A 16,700-nucleotide genomic window follows, 5' to 3' on the forward strand; every position below is an offset into this window, starting at 1 on the left:
CCCTCACACACCCAAGAAGCAAGTTGAAGAACTACAAAAATTTGTAACCAAACCAGGATTAAGAATTCCGTTTCAAAATAGAGCATTTATATACTCAAAGGAGATGAAACAGACAGGATTGTAACTCAGTTTGGGGACATCCATCACTTTCATAAATTTAAATACTTGGGAAAAATTCTCACTCCAAATGGAAATAAAAAGGAGGCATTAAAAGAGAGGGTGAAGAGGATGGAGATGGCCTTCGGACTATGCTATGACACCTACAAGTACAAGTACAATTTCATTCAAGCCAAATGAAGACATTACTGCGCAGGTGTCAGAACAGAGTGCCTTTATAAAGGCGAAACACTGATAAGGGTGGCAAACTTAGACTTTGAAAAAAGAGAAAAGAAGTTGCTTCGAAAAACTTGGGTCCAAAGAAGTTGCAAAATGACCGACATACTTTCCGCTTGAGATCAAACCAGGAACTCTACAAAACCATCAAGAAAATTGTGACGTCGATGAGGAAAGGAAGACTGACTTTTTATGAACATATAGGAAGGCTGAATGAAGGGAGGTTGGCCAACAAAATACTCCTTCTACAAGAAAAGTGGAAAACACAGACTGGATAGCGTACACAGGTGCACAAAGATCTAGCAGAAGTGGGTGTCGAGGAGGAAGAGATACAGGAGAGATCAAATTTAGGAAAGAAAAAATTTGTGGGAGTGAAGGATGCACCCGAAAAGAAACTGGCCAAGCCACGGAACATCTCGGCTGAAGGAAGAGAAAGGAAAAGCCAAAGACTTGAGGATCTCTGGTGAAAGTGCAAAGAGAAGGGCGTTATTCTGCCTGACAGAAGGGATGGTAAATTGTGTAAACGTGGGCCACACATGGCCGTATCGATGAGTGAATATTTATTTATTTATTTATTTATTTATTTATTTATTTATTTATTTATTTATTTATTTATTTATTTATTTATTTATTTATTTATTTATTTATTTATTTATTTATTTATTTATTTATTTATTAAGGCAAGTCTATAAGTATCGGGAATTATGCTCTAATTGTCTTTAGGTTGGCTCTATGGCGTTGTGTGCTCAGCAGCCGCTAGATGGCACCGTTGTCTACGTCTGCGGTAGGTTTCAATGTTATCAGATCAGTACAGCTCGCGCTGTTACGACGTAAAAGTGGCCGTGCCACTCTCTGTTTGCACGTTCCTTAATTCGTTTCTTCGTGGTCTGAGGGTGTGCCAGGAGCGGAAATTCATAGAAGACCTTCAGCAAAATACGGGGACAATGCTTTACCACATTGAAGTGTTTACTAGTGAATTGAACAGTTCAAAAGGTGTCGCACGAGCGTGAAGGATGAGGAAAGATCCGAGCGTCCATCTGCAGCCGTAACTGATGTCAGTATTGAATAAGTGCGTGATATGACCCTGAATAACAGACGAGTGACTGTTGATGACGTGGCAAACCATAAGCAATTTAGCAATGGTTCTGCTGTTCTTCCTTGGTGCAAACAGAGAGTGGCACGGCCATCTTTACGTCGCAACAGCACAAGCTGAACTGATCTGATAACGCTGAAACCTACCATAGACGTAGACAACGGTGCCATCTAGCGGCTGGTGAGCACACAACGCCATACAGGCAACGTAAAGAAAATTAGAACAAAATAGCAGATACTTATTGACTTGCCCAAGTATTTAGTGTATTATTGCCACGAGTGTCCGACGACATGTTCAACTCGTCCATGGGTGACCTGCACTTCTGTGTGTGAGATGACGATGACGACGATGATGATGATGATGATGATGTAGGGCAGGGCCTCTCAAACGCCCAAAATCTCACGCGTGCAGAGCGAGGCGCAAGGGCTCCGTGCACTGTGCATCGGTGCCGCTCGGTGTCGCTCGGTATGGTTCGGATCAACGCTTCGTCTCTGGGCTACTCGGCTATACTCGGCTCTACTCGGCTCTAGTCGGCTCAACTCAGCCCGGATTTGGAGCGCTACGGCGCAAGTGGGGGAGAGGGAGACAGGCGGAGCGAGCGAGAGAGGCGTAAGGAAAGAGAGAGTTAGCGCTATTGCTCCAAATCGAGGAGTGGGGGGTCTGCACTCTGGTCAACCAAGCCAAGTCGTCTTTTGCACCGTGCACAGTGCATGCACCACGCGCATGCACCCTGAGAGGCCCTGATGTAGGGAGTAGGTGCAACCTGGTGTGTCACATAACTTTCTCATGTCGAATAACACCAAGGGGTTTGTTCAGGGCTTATCATCCCCATCCGACGGACCAATTACCACCAATAGAGTCATATGCCCTCATTTTGTATGAATACGTTTGGAAATGAATCCATACTTTAGCGCGCAATCAAGTGATTGGGTTAGAAATGTTATACCATCATTTCTCATAGCCTGCCAGCCAACATATTGATGGTGAATGTTGACGAAGACGTACGTTCCTCGACAACGGGAATATGGAAATAAAAAAATTAAGACGCTTTTAGTGTTAGGTTGTAACGCGTTTATCGCCGAGAATATTTAACTCAATTAACAGAAAAAAGAAGAGGCTACCAGTTGCAAAAACAAAACTGAAACTCCAAAACGCAGTTTTCATGAAATAGCGCTTCAAAGTAAGGCAAAATTTGTGCTGAATATGTGACGTCACACTCAAACTCTGCAATAAGATGGCGCTGTGTTGACTCGCGCGTTGAGTTGGAGGTTAGCTGTCGTTGTGAATACATCGTGGTCAGTTGTATAGAATAACAAGTTTAATAATGGAAAAAATATTTGATTAGGATTCGGTAAAACCTTACGAAAGAATCGAAACGGGAAAAGTGAACGATGAAGGAATAAAAGAAATGAAACGAAATTTATTATCCACGTAATATTTGTCTCTTATTTCTAGAAAGTCTGCGAAACCCTCAAAATCCTGGGGCCGTTACAGTAATAACAGTCTACCGCCATTTGTTCCGCCAACGTGACTCGAACCGACTAGCCAATTTGTCAGGCCATAGAGCAGGGCCTCTCAGGGTGCATGCACTGTGCACGGTGCAAAAGACGATTTCGCTTGGTTGCCCAGAGTGCAGACCCCCATTCCTCAATTTGGAGCAGTAGCGCTGTCCCTCTCTTTCCCCACGCCTGTTTCGCTCGCTCCCCCCGTTTCCCTCTTCCTCACTTGCTCTGTAGCGCTCCAAATCCGAGCCGAGTTGAGCCGAGCTTAGCCGAGTAGCCCAGAGACGAAGCGTTGGTCCGAGCCGAGCCGAGTGGAACCGATGCACAGTGCACAGAGCTCTTGCGCCTCGATTTGCACGTGTGAGATTTTGGGCGTTTAAGAGGCCATGCCATAGAGACTTGATGCCTTAACGATCAAGCAATAAGTCAATAAAATAATAATAATAATAATAATAATAATAATAATAATAATAATAATAATAATAATAATTTTACAATTTGTTTTACGTTGTACCGACACACATAGGTATTATGGCGACGATGGGATAGGAAAGGCATAGGAGTGGGAAGGATGCGACCGTGACCTTAATTAAGGTGCAGTCCCAGCATTTGCCTAGTGCGAAAGTTGGAAACCACGGAAACCCATATTCAGGGCTGCCGACAGTGGGGTTCGAACCCCCTATCTCCCGGATGCAAGCTCCCAGGTTCGCGCCCCTAACCGCACGCCCAACTTGCCCAATAATAATAATAATAATAATACTAATAATAATAATAATAATAAATAATAATAATAATAATAATAATAATAATAATAATAATAATAATAATAATAATAATAATAATAATAATAATAATACGGCATGAGTCACCAGAATGTCAATCTACTGAGGTAATCCAGTGTAGGTGGCCTTTGCATCCCTTTCAACGTTCGAACTGTATTCCCACTTTACAGCGAAGTTGAAATCTACTGACAGGTTTTTAAGGCTAAATTAATTTTACAAATGTTATGCCTTTGGCCTCAGCTGAGTTTCTGGTACATTAAGTAACTCCCACAGGAAAAATATCTACCACCTTAAAATAAATAAGCATGGAAGGGACCTAGAAAATATTATTATTGTTGTTTGTTTACAGAAGAGTGGGTAACTAGCATGTAAAAGAAAACTTATCTCATGAACTTACAAAAATAAAATACTGTTAGTGCTATTCATTCCTTCGTTACAAAGTCAGTATATATGTGTATTGAACTGTCTTCATTTTCAGGTTGCTGTGTGCGACAGAAATCCAAATACCTTAAAGGAGGCTAAAGAAGATATTACCAAATCGTTTGGGGAGAACAAAGCTATCTTCATTGAAATGGATATCCAAGATGAGACTTCGTTTGAAGGTAAGCTGTATTCATTGAAGCTTTCAAAACTATGAACTTTCATATATTACACATTGTAGGTAATTGCAGTCCAGCAGAAATTGTAGAGCTTATATTTTATAAATAGAGATGAAACTCTAATATCTTGCAAGCTTGAAATTTTCATTAATAAGTAGTTTATTCACATTCTAGAAGATAATTCTTCGGCGAGCCATGTGATCTCGGAAGTAATTCAAACAGCGTGCAATCTAACCAAAAGGATGAATTAATATGATACTGCAAGTGTTTTCTAAAACAGAGTGTTTATGTACTCATGTTCTATTGTTCCCCAATCTTCATACATAAACAAACTAGTTATCTATACTCTGTTCCATCTGTGCGAGTGTTGCCGGGCTGAGTGGCTCAGACGGTTGAAGCGCTGGCCTTCTGAGTCCAAGTTAGCAGGTTCGATCCTGGCTCAATCCGATGGCCTCGTGTCGGCAAATTTACTGCCACGTTAAAGAACTCCTGTGGGACAAAATTCCGGCACCTCGGCGTCTCCTAAAACCGTCAGAAATAGTTAGTGGAACGTAAAAACAATAACATAAAATGTCCGGCTCTATGGCTAAATCGTTAGCTTGCTGGCCCCGGGTTCGATTTCCGGTCGTGTCGGGTATTTTAACCTTATTTGGTTATTTCCACTGGTTCGGGGACTGGGTGTGTGTGTTTTCCTTAAATAGAAAATAAGATGAAAACAAGTATAGAATGAGAAAAATAAGAAAAGATCAGAAGAAAAGATGAAAAAGTACTCGTGCGTACTCAGCAGCAATGCTCGGAGCCCGGTTGGAGGGGAAGCGTAAGCGTGATAGCCAATACAGTATGTCACTGGGCGAAGATCATAGCATAAGTCCTTCCGCTTCCCGCCACTCTTGAGGTTGTTTCGTTCCTCAATAACATATGTCACTATGTCAAGCCGGCGAAGGCCGTTCACTATTTCATGGGATGAACAGATGGTTTACAGCAAGGCTTCGCTCTCGGTTAAAAAAGAAAATGTTAAATGTGAAGTCGGGAAGGACATGGTGAATATTCACTGTTTTATTCACCAAGAAGCACAACAGTGGAAATGCAATCTGTTATGGAAGTTGTAGTGACGTGTGTAAATTTTGTGCGGCGCCATGTTGTTGATCATCGTCAGTTCAAATGGTTTCAACAAGATCTCGAAGCGGCTTATGGTTATATACCCTATCACAGCACTGTTCGCAGGCTGTCAGAAAATTTTTAAATTGTTTTATGCGTCGCACCTACACTTAGGTCTTATGGCGACGATGGGATAGGAAAGTTCTAGGAGTTGGAAGTAAGTGGCCGTGGCTTCAATTAAGGTACAGCCCCGGCATTTGCCTGGTGTGAAAATGGGAAACCACGGAAAACCATCTTCAGGGCTGCCGGCAGTGGGGTTCGAACACACTATCTCCCGGTTGCAAGCTCACAGGAGCGCGCCCCTAACCGCATGGCCATCTCGCCCGGTGAGAAAATTTCTTGACGTGCTTTTTGCCATTTGCAAAGAAATCGCTCTTTTCCTGGAAATGAGAGGACAGGCAGAGCAATGTTGCACGATAGATTTGCACGATAGAAGTCTTCTCGAGTCTTTCGAAGCGAGGTTCCAGAAGTCGATGTTTTCGAAAAAAATGTGGCACTTCTTTATCAGTTACCCCTGATGATTTCCCGCCGTCAATGCAATTGGAAATAATAAGCTTACAGAATTCTTACCTTACTAAAAGGTAGATATTACAACACTGTGGATCTGTCACTATGCAATTTTTTACACCAAGAAACCTATCCGAGGCTGTACAAGAATGCAGTACAGATCATGTGTATGTTTGGGTTCACATACTGTTGCGAGGAACTTTTTTCGGCCATGAACAGAATAAAAAGCAAAGGCAGATCAATGCTCGGAGATCCGACAATGAAGTGTGCTCTGCGCTTCATATCAGCAAATACATTGACTCCCTATATATTAGCACTTGTTTCCAAAGTAAACCGTGTAGATTCTGATACCCAATACACATTTCGTTTCACGAAAATAAAACACGCTTATTTTGGTTTAAAGTACATTCATCTGTCTGTTTTGCAAAGAATAATAGTTAACGTAATTTCCAATTACAATCCTCAATTGTGGGAATGCGACCACAATGTATGTCTGTTCTGGACCATATTCCTGTATATTGCCGTGAGTGTGAGTTTATCAACCCACGCCTTGAGAATAGTAAATATAAGTGGTATGCTCTCTGACTTCTTCACTAATTACAGTGGCTGGCGCTGAACAGATTCAAAAAGTAAATTTGTGGATAATAGTAATAGTAGTGGGACAACCAGAACGTGACGCCACAAGGTTCATAATAAGTGAAATTCTGAATGGTAATATACATGGATCAGTCTTTTTAATGAGTGCGCACATGTTAAGTTAACGAATATAGAACCGAGTAACGTTAGGAAGATCATTTTGTTGGATATTTGTATTTAAGGGTAATGTGAGAAGAATTTCAAAGACCGATCTCGATAGCTGCAGTCACTTAAGTGCGGCCAGTATCCAGTATTCGGGAGATAGTGGGTTCGAACCGCACTGTCGGCAGCCCTGAAGATGGTTTTTCGTGGTTTCCCATTTTCAAACCAGGCAAATGCTGGGGCTGTACCTTAATTAAGGCCACAGCCGCTTCCTTCCCAGTCCTAGCCCATTTCTGTCCCACCGTCGCCATAAGACCTATCTGTGTCAGTGCGACGTAAAGCCAATAGAAAAAATAAATAAAAAGAATTTCAAGGTGAAATAGCTTTGAGATCGCGGATATTAGTAGGAAACCGAAGATGGGCAAGGATAACAGTAAGCAATCAGATGATGAGGTTGATGTTGCTGTATGCAAGGAAATCCAAGGTAATGACGTGGAGAAGGAGTTGGTGACCTAGGTGGGATCTTCTGAAAGTTGGAAAAGGGTAGAAACTGAGAAAAACGCTGTCACCCAAGACCAAACCAAGCCGGGCATAATTGACCTTACAGTAGTTTATTCAATTTGCTGATGTCCAAAATGCCAACAGTGAGAAAATTGAAACTCAGAATGTCGCTAGTGGTGAGCATAATAATGTCATTAGTGAGAAAATTGAAGCTTAGGGTACTGCCATAAATAGTAGGATTACTTCGCAAATAGAGACTATTAATAAGAAGATTGATGATGTTAGTAATAAGATAGAGTTAAGGAAGCAGATTAATAAGTTGGAAGGTAAGGTAGATGGGGAATGTAGGACACTGGCTACAGTATGCAATCACTTGTTTCCACACTTCTCGTTCGCAAAATGTGAACATTGTTTCCACGAAAGGAAAAAAGAAGGCATTAGAAGAAATCATTGAAGAACTTGTCTCTCGACCTCTCACATTGACTTGATGATAACCTGGTGAATTTCATGGAAAGGAGAACCAGCCCTCTCTTTTAGTTAAACCGACGGTGCACGATTACACTCGTGTATGTCCCCGGCGAACAGCCGGAGACGCTGGTATATACCGTATGCTGAGCATCACGAGCGAAAAGAAAATTCTCGAGAGCACACCACGCGGCCAAATTGCGCGCGCAATGAGTGACTTTAGAGCAAAATGGAGATGTAGTTATTCTTGTCACTTTCCCCTTAATATAAGCCCAAACGCGTTTAATTCGCAGTGAACAACGGACAGCCAAACTAATTCCACATCAGGATGGAATTGTTTTATTAGTATGGCGAGCGGTCTGTGATTGTCATTTGGCTCTGATTTCGTAACTTGGATATAGGCTAAGTTTCAACATAAATCGGTGGTGAAATATTTCTCTCCGCAAGGCAATATATAATCTTTGCAAAACTTCTAGCCAAGAGGTCAAACCCCCTCCCATCTCCTCCTGCACATCATTATATCCACCTCCTTCCCCCATCATATCTCCCCAACTCGCCCGCATCTCTTGGCCAGAGGGAGAGAGAGAGAGGGAGGGAGAGGGAGAGAGCGTAACCCTTTAAATGGTAAACCTCACCCCCTCAGGGCGGAGAATGAAAACTTTGGTATGGTATCGTATGGTATGATATATATTCTTTGTTTTCCTCTACCACACACTGGGAATTTTGTAGATGGATCTATCATGGTGTAGCACGGTACCTGCTCAATAACAAAGGATGATTTGGCTGGCAGAAAATTTTCCCGAACGCCTCCTCGAAATGGATAGAATTCATTTCGATGTAGTAATCGCTGCATATTCTTTTCTACCACCAAAACATAGCTCAGCACCAGGTAAAAAATTCATCTTCGCTTTAATTGTGTAAAATGATCACGTATTTTCTTGACCAAGATGGTGTTTTAACGCCTCCTCGCCATCCATAAATTTGCTGGATTTACTTCCTGTATTGTTCGTAATTGTTGAAGTCTCTATTTAGGACATCTATAATACTTTCCTGCCATCCATAAATCAAAAAATGATTTCGACTACACCATGTTTCATGGGTATAAAAGATTTTATATTCTTCGGAACAGAAAGCCGTCAGTATGGTTAGAAAAGTGTGGCGGTTGGCAGAAACTTTAACAGATTCCATAATAACAGGCTTCTTATTAAAATTCTTAAACCTAAATCCTAATTTATTAACTATACGGTTCAGAGTAGAAAAATCGCCCATATTTTCTTCGAGTTTCTTCAGATGATTCTCAATAGTAGGGAATATTTTGATCATATAAAAAAAGTATACGCTTCTCCTGGATAATTACAAGAGTGAACTCGTCTAAACTGATTCTTGGGCGCCGTCTTCCTCGAGTTGAACGATTGGTCCTCTCCGTTTTCTTTACTTCAAACTGAAATCCTCTTGAATGACACCGACAAAATTTCAAGGCTCTCTGATACTTCCCGATAAAGTGGATATCATTTATCATTTTGCATTTTCGCATTCAGTTTTGAAAAAGCAAATCGCACTTACAAACATCGTAATATCTCCCTCTGAAAACCGTTACCTTGAAGGCATTTTGACTCCGACCCAGCACGGTACTCGGTTAACACTACGTTCTCAACACGACCATTATAACGCAGCTCGCATCCGCTAAATGTCGCACTAAAATCTTAATAGCTAAAACATCTATGGTTAAGTGTAGGTTTTCTATAAATATCGGTTATGAAAACTACTTCCGTGATGTTATCGTGAAAGAATGTTCAAAATCGGTCCGGTAGTTTCTGAGGTTACCTGTATATACAAACCCGCAGTCTCCCTTTATGTTATCATAGATAACTTTAAAGAGGGAATTTTCACGCAAGCTCTTCTATGTGATTTAACAAGGGCCATTTATTGTGTATCGCATGATATTTTATTTGCGAAATTACCTTTCGAAGGATTTTGTAGTAAAAACTTAAGATAATCAAACCGAAGGGAAAAATCGCTTGTGAACTTTCAGTAAAATACGATGTTTCCAAAGGACCTCTATTGGAACTACAATAAGTCCCGTTTAACTGAATCCCGATTAACCAAATTCTCGGTTTAACCGAATCGCTTAAAATCCTGCGCGGTCATGTTTTATACGGGGCACCGAAAAAGAATTTCTAAAAGCTAATTTAAATATCGTTTTCGTCATACACTACCGCGAAACATTAAAAGGGGGAAACACTAACTTGTATTTAAATGCACCAACAACTATGTACAGTACTGTTTCGGTCTGACTGTTATTAATTCAAAGAGCAAGTCCATTGTTGATAAAGTTAGATGCTTATAGCATTGCCACTACTAAGATGTACACAAATATCCAGCCCCCGGTAATGTGCACACTAGAATACACCCTACACTCCGTCTAATTTCAGCATGTGTATTGTACAGTTTCTCACGGAACTGGAGTGGTTATGGTAGAAATAGGATAGTGAACCCAAACGGCTCATATCATTGGCATAGAATATTAAAAATGATAGAAAGTTACGGGAATAAAGAAATGGAGTTACATGAGAGGCCGGATATATGTTGCAATTCCGCTTGTTTAAGCTTGGAGCCAGATAGTACACGTGTCAGGGTCATTTGATTCACAAGAGGGAAGCAATGGAGAAAATGCGACAGAGCTACTCAGAATTTAAGTTGGTAGGTCTTCTGAATGGCGAATCAAAGCACAGCACGCTCAAGGTTGTGTGGGAAAAGAAATATGGACGCCAACATGAAAGCCCTCCAATATTGGCAAAAATCCGCCGGGAGAAAACGTAGAAGAAGATTCAGGCTCTTACATAGTTATAAAATTAAGACGATATATCCTAATAAATTATCTCAATTTATAAACGCAGCTATATAACGCAGGATATTACACAACTGATCAGGGGATTCCCTGAGCTCCATGCCATGAGGCAAGCGTACAGGAGGAAGCGGGAGACTCACTCTGCTTTGTGGTTCGGGACGATTGACGGACATGTATGGTGTTCGCCGTGGAACGGAATTTTGAGCATTCCTCAGCCTAATAACTTTTAACAATTGAGAACGTATAACTTAATCCGATGGATTTATTTTATTTAAATAATTGGGAATGTAAATAATCAAGAATTTGGAGGTATAAAGTCTCACGTTATCAACTTTTTCGTTGGGCATTAACGGCCGTAATGGTATAAAGTCGCGGGACGCTTTGCAGTACCACGTGCCGGAAATCGCGATGTTTGCAGAGACGTATTACTAAATTCTGACAAGAGTGTGTTGTGTACTTGTATGTAATTCATGTATATTTTACTGTGTATTTTAGTGTAAAAATGCGAGTGAAGCCGTGTGAAATGTTAAACCAAACAAGAGTGAAGAACATGGATGTCGAGGAAGGCATTTATGCACATGTTAATGCTACCATTATAATGGAGTGAATCACATTATGGGGCCTACCTGAGGCCAAATATGCTGTGCGGCTGACCAGGGAACGTCGCCGGACTCGATGAGTACCTACTGATTCATAATATTTTACTTATGCATGATGAGCTGTATTTTAAATTGTAAATAACTTTCTTGCATGAAAAGTTCACTTTATTTATTTTATTGTAGCAAGGGTTAGCTAGATATAGGGAGTAAATGTCGATACTGATGCCTTGGGGGAGAGATTTGTGTAGAATAAGAAACGTGTGTTGAAATATGATCTTCTATAATAGTAAGAAACGTGTGTTGAAATATGATCTTCTATAACAATAAGAAACGTGTGTTGAAATATGATCTTCTATAATAATAATAAGGAACATGTGTTGAAATATGATCTTCTATATATAAAGAAACGTGTGTTGAAAAATGATCTTCTATAATGCGTGATCTTCTAACATGATATTTGTGTGTGTAATTGATTAGGGTCATAAAATGAAAGAATAAATGTCATTTATTATATAATTCCGATTGAATGAGTTAGGAACAGCACGTTGAAGTTTAAAGATGTAATAATATTTGTGATGGTCCATTGTAATATAGGAAATTATAGGTCACTGTAATGTTGCGATCCAGGTGGTCGGAGTTCGACTCCCGGCTAGGTTAAAGAACATGATTTTCGTGGTAATTGTCTACATGACTGATTGTGTTTTATTGCATATGTGATTTGGATTTTACTGTGACTTTGGCAATGCAAATTCTGATTTGCAGTTGCAACCTTTGTTTTGATGTTGTGAATTCATTTCATTGTGGTTGATGTGTTTGCGGCAGTATGGTCCTGTCTTATTGTCATATATTCAGTGTAGATTAAGTTTTGGTGGGAATTTAATTTAGTTTCGGTCCCTTTGCTATAGAATTTGTGTTTAGTTTATGTATTAGTGAAACAGCTGATTATGCGTATGTGATTTTTTTATTGATGAATCAGAATAGTAAATCAAATTTATTCGTGTCAGGGGTAGTTATCTATTCGGTCGTGTTCCGTGTTAAGTGTATATAGATGAGAGGAGGAAGCCGATATAAAAGAATGATTTAATGATTTCAGATTTAATGATTTTTAATGATTTAATGATTTTAACATTTAGTATTTCTAACAGAGGTAACATTTCGATTTATTTAATAATTTCTAACAACTTCATGATTCCGTGATCGAAATTATTGTAACAATTTAAATATTTTAATAATAATAACACATTTTTTATAACTTAAGAATTTAATAATTTTGAAAATATCCTAATTTAGTGATTCAGTATCTAGTTCAAATGTTACGGAGTAATGAGTTCATGTATAGATGAATGTATTTCGAATTTATTTTGATTTCAAAGGTCAATATGATGAAGGGATTGATGTAACGACGCTCAAATATATTATTTTTTGAAATATGGCGTTAATCAAATACAATGAAAACCGAGATGTATTAGTTGAAAGGAACTATTTTATTAAATTAATGTCGGCAAATGATAATGAGATGTAATAAGAACTCAATTAAGTGAGATGTATCTGGATGAATTTTGAATTCATGAAAAAGACTGTTGGTTTTTCATGGTAGTAATTGACGATGGGAGTAAAACTGATTTCATAACTTCGGTTGAAAAAAATTATTAAATAAAAATATTAGTGAGTGACTTGAAATAAACAATTGAGTGAACTAAACAAATGGTATACATGAATTAAACCATAATATGGTTATAGTTGACGGAGGTATTGAGTGACGTATCCATGTACAGTCCAGATTTCTTTATTTTGTGTAGGAATTCTTACTTTGCCAAAGTATATTCTTTTATTTTAATAAATTTGTATTTTTACCAAAGATTCTCATTCAGATCTTTTTATTTATTTTATCTTCTCTTTTATCCTTCATGCTTTATAATTTAAGGTTAGTTATACTATTCGAAGATATCTCTGTGGGTAGTATCCATTCAGCGACCCTGGGATTCTCTTGCCGGTGCCACATTTCAAAGCCTGGAAGGGTAGAGGGTTGAATAGGAATGGTAGGAGGGCGTGTATTCATTCTGGTGAAAGAAGAATTTGTAAACTACGAAAATGTTAACAATGACAAACATGAAATTCTAGGTATAAGGCTCATCTCCAAAGATAATAAGCAAAAGTGTACTGACCTAGAACGGACGGCGCAGATGCTGATTTAAAATGATTTTCTAAGATAATAAAGTAGTTATGTGGATAAAGATAGGGAAAAGAATGTGAATGTAGTGGGTGATCTCAATTTACCACATTTAAATTGGGAAGGTAATGCGAACGACAGGAAGCAAGACCAACAAATGGCAAATAAGTTAATGATGGCAAACATAATTGGCAGTCATACAAATTTTAGTGAAAAATGAAAGGGTATATATAGGTATTTTAAGGCAGAAACGGGTTCCAAGAAGGACATTCCAAGAATCATTAATGAACAAGGAAAGTGTGTATGTGAGGATCAACAGAAGGAAGAAGTATTCAGTCAGCAGTCTGGTTACGAGGATAAGATCCAGGTTGAGGTGACTAATAATAATGAAGTATAGAAATTTACCTTAACGACGACATTTACTGCAAGATACAAAAGTTGAAAACTAGAAAACAGATGGAGCTGATAAGATATCTGGGCATATACTAAAGAGCTGGGATATAGTACCATATCTGAAGAACATATTTCATTACTCTTTGCATGATGAATCGAGAGTTACTATAGTAGACCCTGCGTATAAAAGAAAGGGTGATAAACATAAAGCCAAAATTTACGGACCAGTCAGTTTGACATGTGTTACATGTAAGCTTTCGGAAAGTATTCTTTCTGAATATATTACACATGTTTCGAAATTAATAACGAGTTCGATAGAAGGCACTTCGATTTTAGGAAAGCTAATTTCACTGATGTTCTACTTGTACGATTCCAGCAAGATATAGCAGATATCTTAGTTTCAGGAGGTCAAATGGACTATATCGCGATTGGCCTACGTAAGGCATTTAATACGGTATATCACGGGAAACTAATGGCAAAAGTGAGGGCTACTGAGGTAGACAAAACAGTGAGTGAAACAGTGGCTACATTTCTAGGAAATAGAACTTGGAGAATTAGAGTATGTAAAGCGCTAACTGGCACCGTGATAATTAAGAAGGGAAGTCAGAGAGGAGCCTTGCGTTTTCTTATGATTAAAAAACTGGAAACAAGGATAAGGCTTTTTGCGGATGATGTTATACTGATGTTACTGATGTTATATTGGTACAAGATTGTGAGCAAAAACCTCGACAATGATGTGAGGTGAACAGCAGACAATGGTATGATAATAAACCGGGTTAACAGTCAGGTTCTGAGTTTCATCAACAGGAAAATTACTCTCAGGTTTAATTAACGAGTTGATGGGATGAAAGTTCCTAACGGGGATCACTGTAAGTACCTAGTTGTTAATGTAAGGAGATATCTTCATTGGGCTAATCACATAAACGGTATTGTTAATGAAGGGTACAGATCTCTGCACTTGATTATGAGGATACTTAGGGGTTGTAGTAAGGATGTAAAGGAGAGGGCATATAAATCTCAGGTAAGACCCCAAATAGAATATGGTTCCAGTGTATGGGACGCTCACCAGAATTACTTGATACGGGAAATGGAAAAACTCCGAAGAAAGGAGCTCGATTTGTTCTGGGTGATTTCCACAAAAGAGTAGCGTTACGAAAATGTTGCAAACTTTGGGCTGGGAAAACTTAGGAGAAAGGAGACAAGCTGTTCGACTAAGTGGTATGTTCCGATCTGTCGGTGGAGAGATGGCGTGGAATGACATTAGCAGACGAATAAGTCTGAGTGGTGTCTTTAAAAGTAGGAAAGATCACAATATGAAGATAAAGTTGGAATACAAGAGGAAGAATTGGGTAAATATTCGTTCATAGGAAGGGGAGTTAGGGATTGGAATAACTTACCAAGGGAGATGTTCAATAAATTTCCAATTTCTTCGCAATCATTTAAGAAAAGGGTAGGAGAGCAACAGATAGGGCCACCTGGACGACTGCCCTAAATCCAGACCAGCGGTGATTGATTGATTGATTGATTGATTGATTGATTGATTGATTGATTGATTGATTGATTGATTGATTGATTGATTGATTGATTGATTGATTGATTGATTGATTGATTGATTGATTGATTGATTGATTGATTGATTGATTGATTGATTGATTGATTGATTGATTGATTGATTGATTGATTGATTGATTGATTGATTGATTGATTGATTGATTGATTGATTGATTGATTGATTGATTGATTGATTGATTGATTGATTGATTGATTGATTGATTGATTGATTGATTGATTGATTGATTGATTGATTGATTGATTGATTGATTGATTGATTGATTGGTACGTGAGCAATGTATGTTCTAAAACAATGGGTGCTGAGTCAGCATTGTTCAACGAGGTCTTTGGCCCCTAGTTGAGTAGTAAGCCTAAGTAGGTTCTAGAGCTCGATAGCTGCAGTCGCTTAAGTGCGGCCAGTATCCAGTAATCGGGAGATAGTGGGTTCGAACCCCACTGTCGGCAGCCCTGAAGATGGTTTTCCGTGGTTTCCCATTTTCACACCAGGCAAATGCTGGGGCTGTACTTTAATTAAGGCCACGGCCGCTTCCTTCCCATTCCTAAGCCTTCTCTACCCCATCGTCGCCAAAGACCTATCTGTGTCGGTGCGACGTAAAGCAAATAGCGAATGCGGAATAACGTCATAACCTTGCGTACAAGAGCAAGCCTGACCTCACAGACTCAATTGGGGGAGCCTATTCGCTCAGGGAACAATCTGGGGTGCTTTTGACACCCAAGGTGGTGTTATGACGTTATACGCATATTACTTTCACTTTAAAATTTTCTATATTATTTCCTTACTCCAAAAATGTCATTCCATAAAATATATAATTCACATCAAATTTGTTATTATTATTATTATTAGCCTATTCATTAAGTTAATATTAAGGCAAAGTTAAAGTTTTACGGGACAAGCGAAACACGTTTCCCTAAAATAGTCCCAAAATACAAGAAAACACACTGGCAGAAAAATGTATCCAAACACCCAGAAGGGGTTGTGCTATATTAACGAACGTTGGTAGGCGTGTTTTTATATCTGAAATATGACTTTGATTCAAATTTACCGCAAATCCTATTAGCGTGGCGCTAGTAGCGGCCCCATGACTTTGCACGTCAGGTTTGCTTTAAATACGGGTTGTACTGTGCGAGAGCGTTAGTTGAACACCTCCTAGATAATAAGGCCTCACAACTGTTCCGCATGTCTACCGTGAAGTCACTACCGGGAGGCAAGCTTGAACCTTCACAGTGTTAAGAAAGCAATGAGTGTGGCCATGTGTCGTTGCAATTATGTAGAAGTGTTTTAATTATTTTAATTGTACCAATTGCGAATCGTTGTGTACAATGGTGCTAAAGTGTTGTGTGCCCAACTGCAAGGGAAATTACGATAATGATAACAAAGTCCATGTGTTTAAGTTCCCGAAAGATGAGGTTATGCAGCAGAGATGGTTACGTGCAATTCCA

At 39.3% G+C, this 16,700-nt stretch overlaps 1 protein-coding gene across 2 annotated transcripts in view; it reads left to right on the forward strand.

Annotated features, from left to right (window-relative positions):
• LOC136874035 (15-hydroxyprostaglandin dehydrogenase [NAD(+)]-like) overlaps positions 1–16,700 on the forward strand; it is a 46,672-nt gene that overhangs the window by 16,926 nt on the left and 13,046 nt on the right. For both annotated transcript variants that reach the window (XM_067147529.2, XM_068227640.1), the window contains exon 3: positions 4,189–4,312. In XM_067147529.2, coding sequence (XP_067003630.1) covers positions 4,189–4,312 — 124 coding nt within the window. The remainder of the gene's footprint in view (positions 1–4,188; positions 4,313–16,700) is intronic.

Source organism: Anabrus simplex, chromosome 5 (assembly GCF_040414725.1).
Source record: "Anabrus simplex isolate iqAnaSimp1 chromosome 5, ASM4041472v1, whole genome shotgun sequence".
Lineage (NCBI taxonomy): Eukaryota > Metazoa > Arthropoda > Insecta > Orthoptera > Tettigoniidae > Anabrus > Anabrus simplex.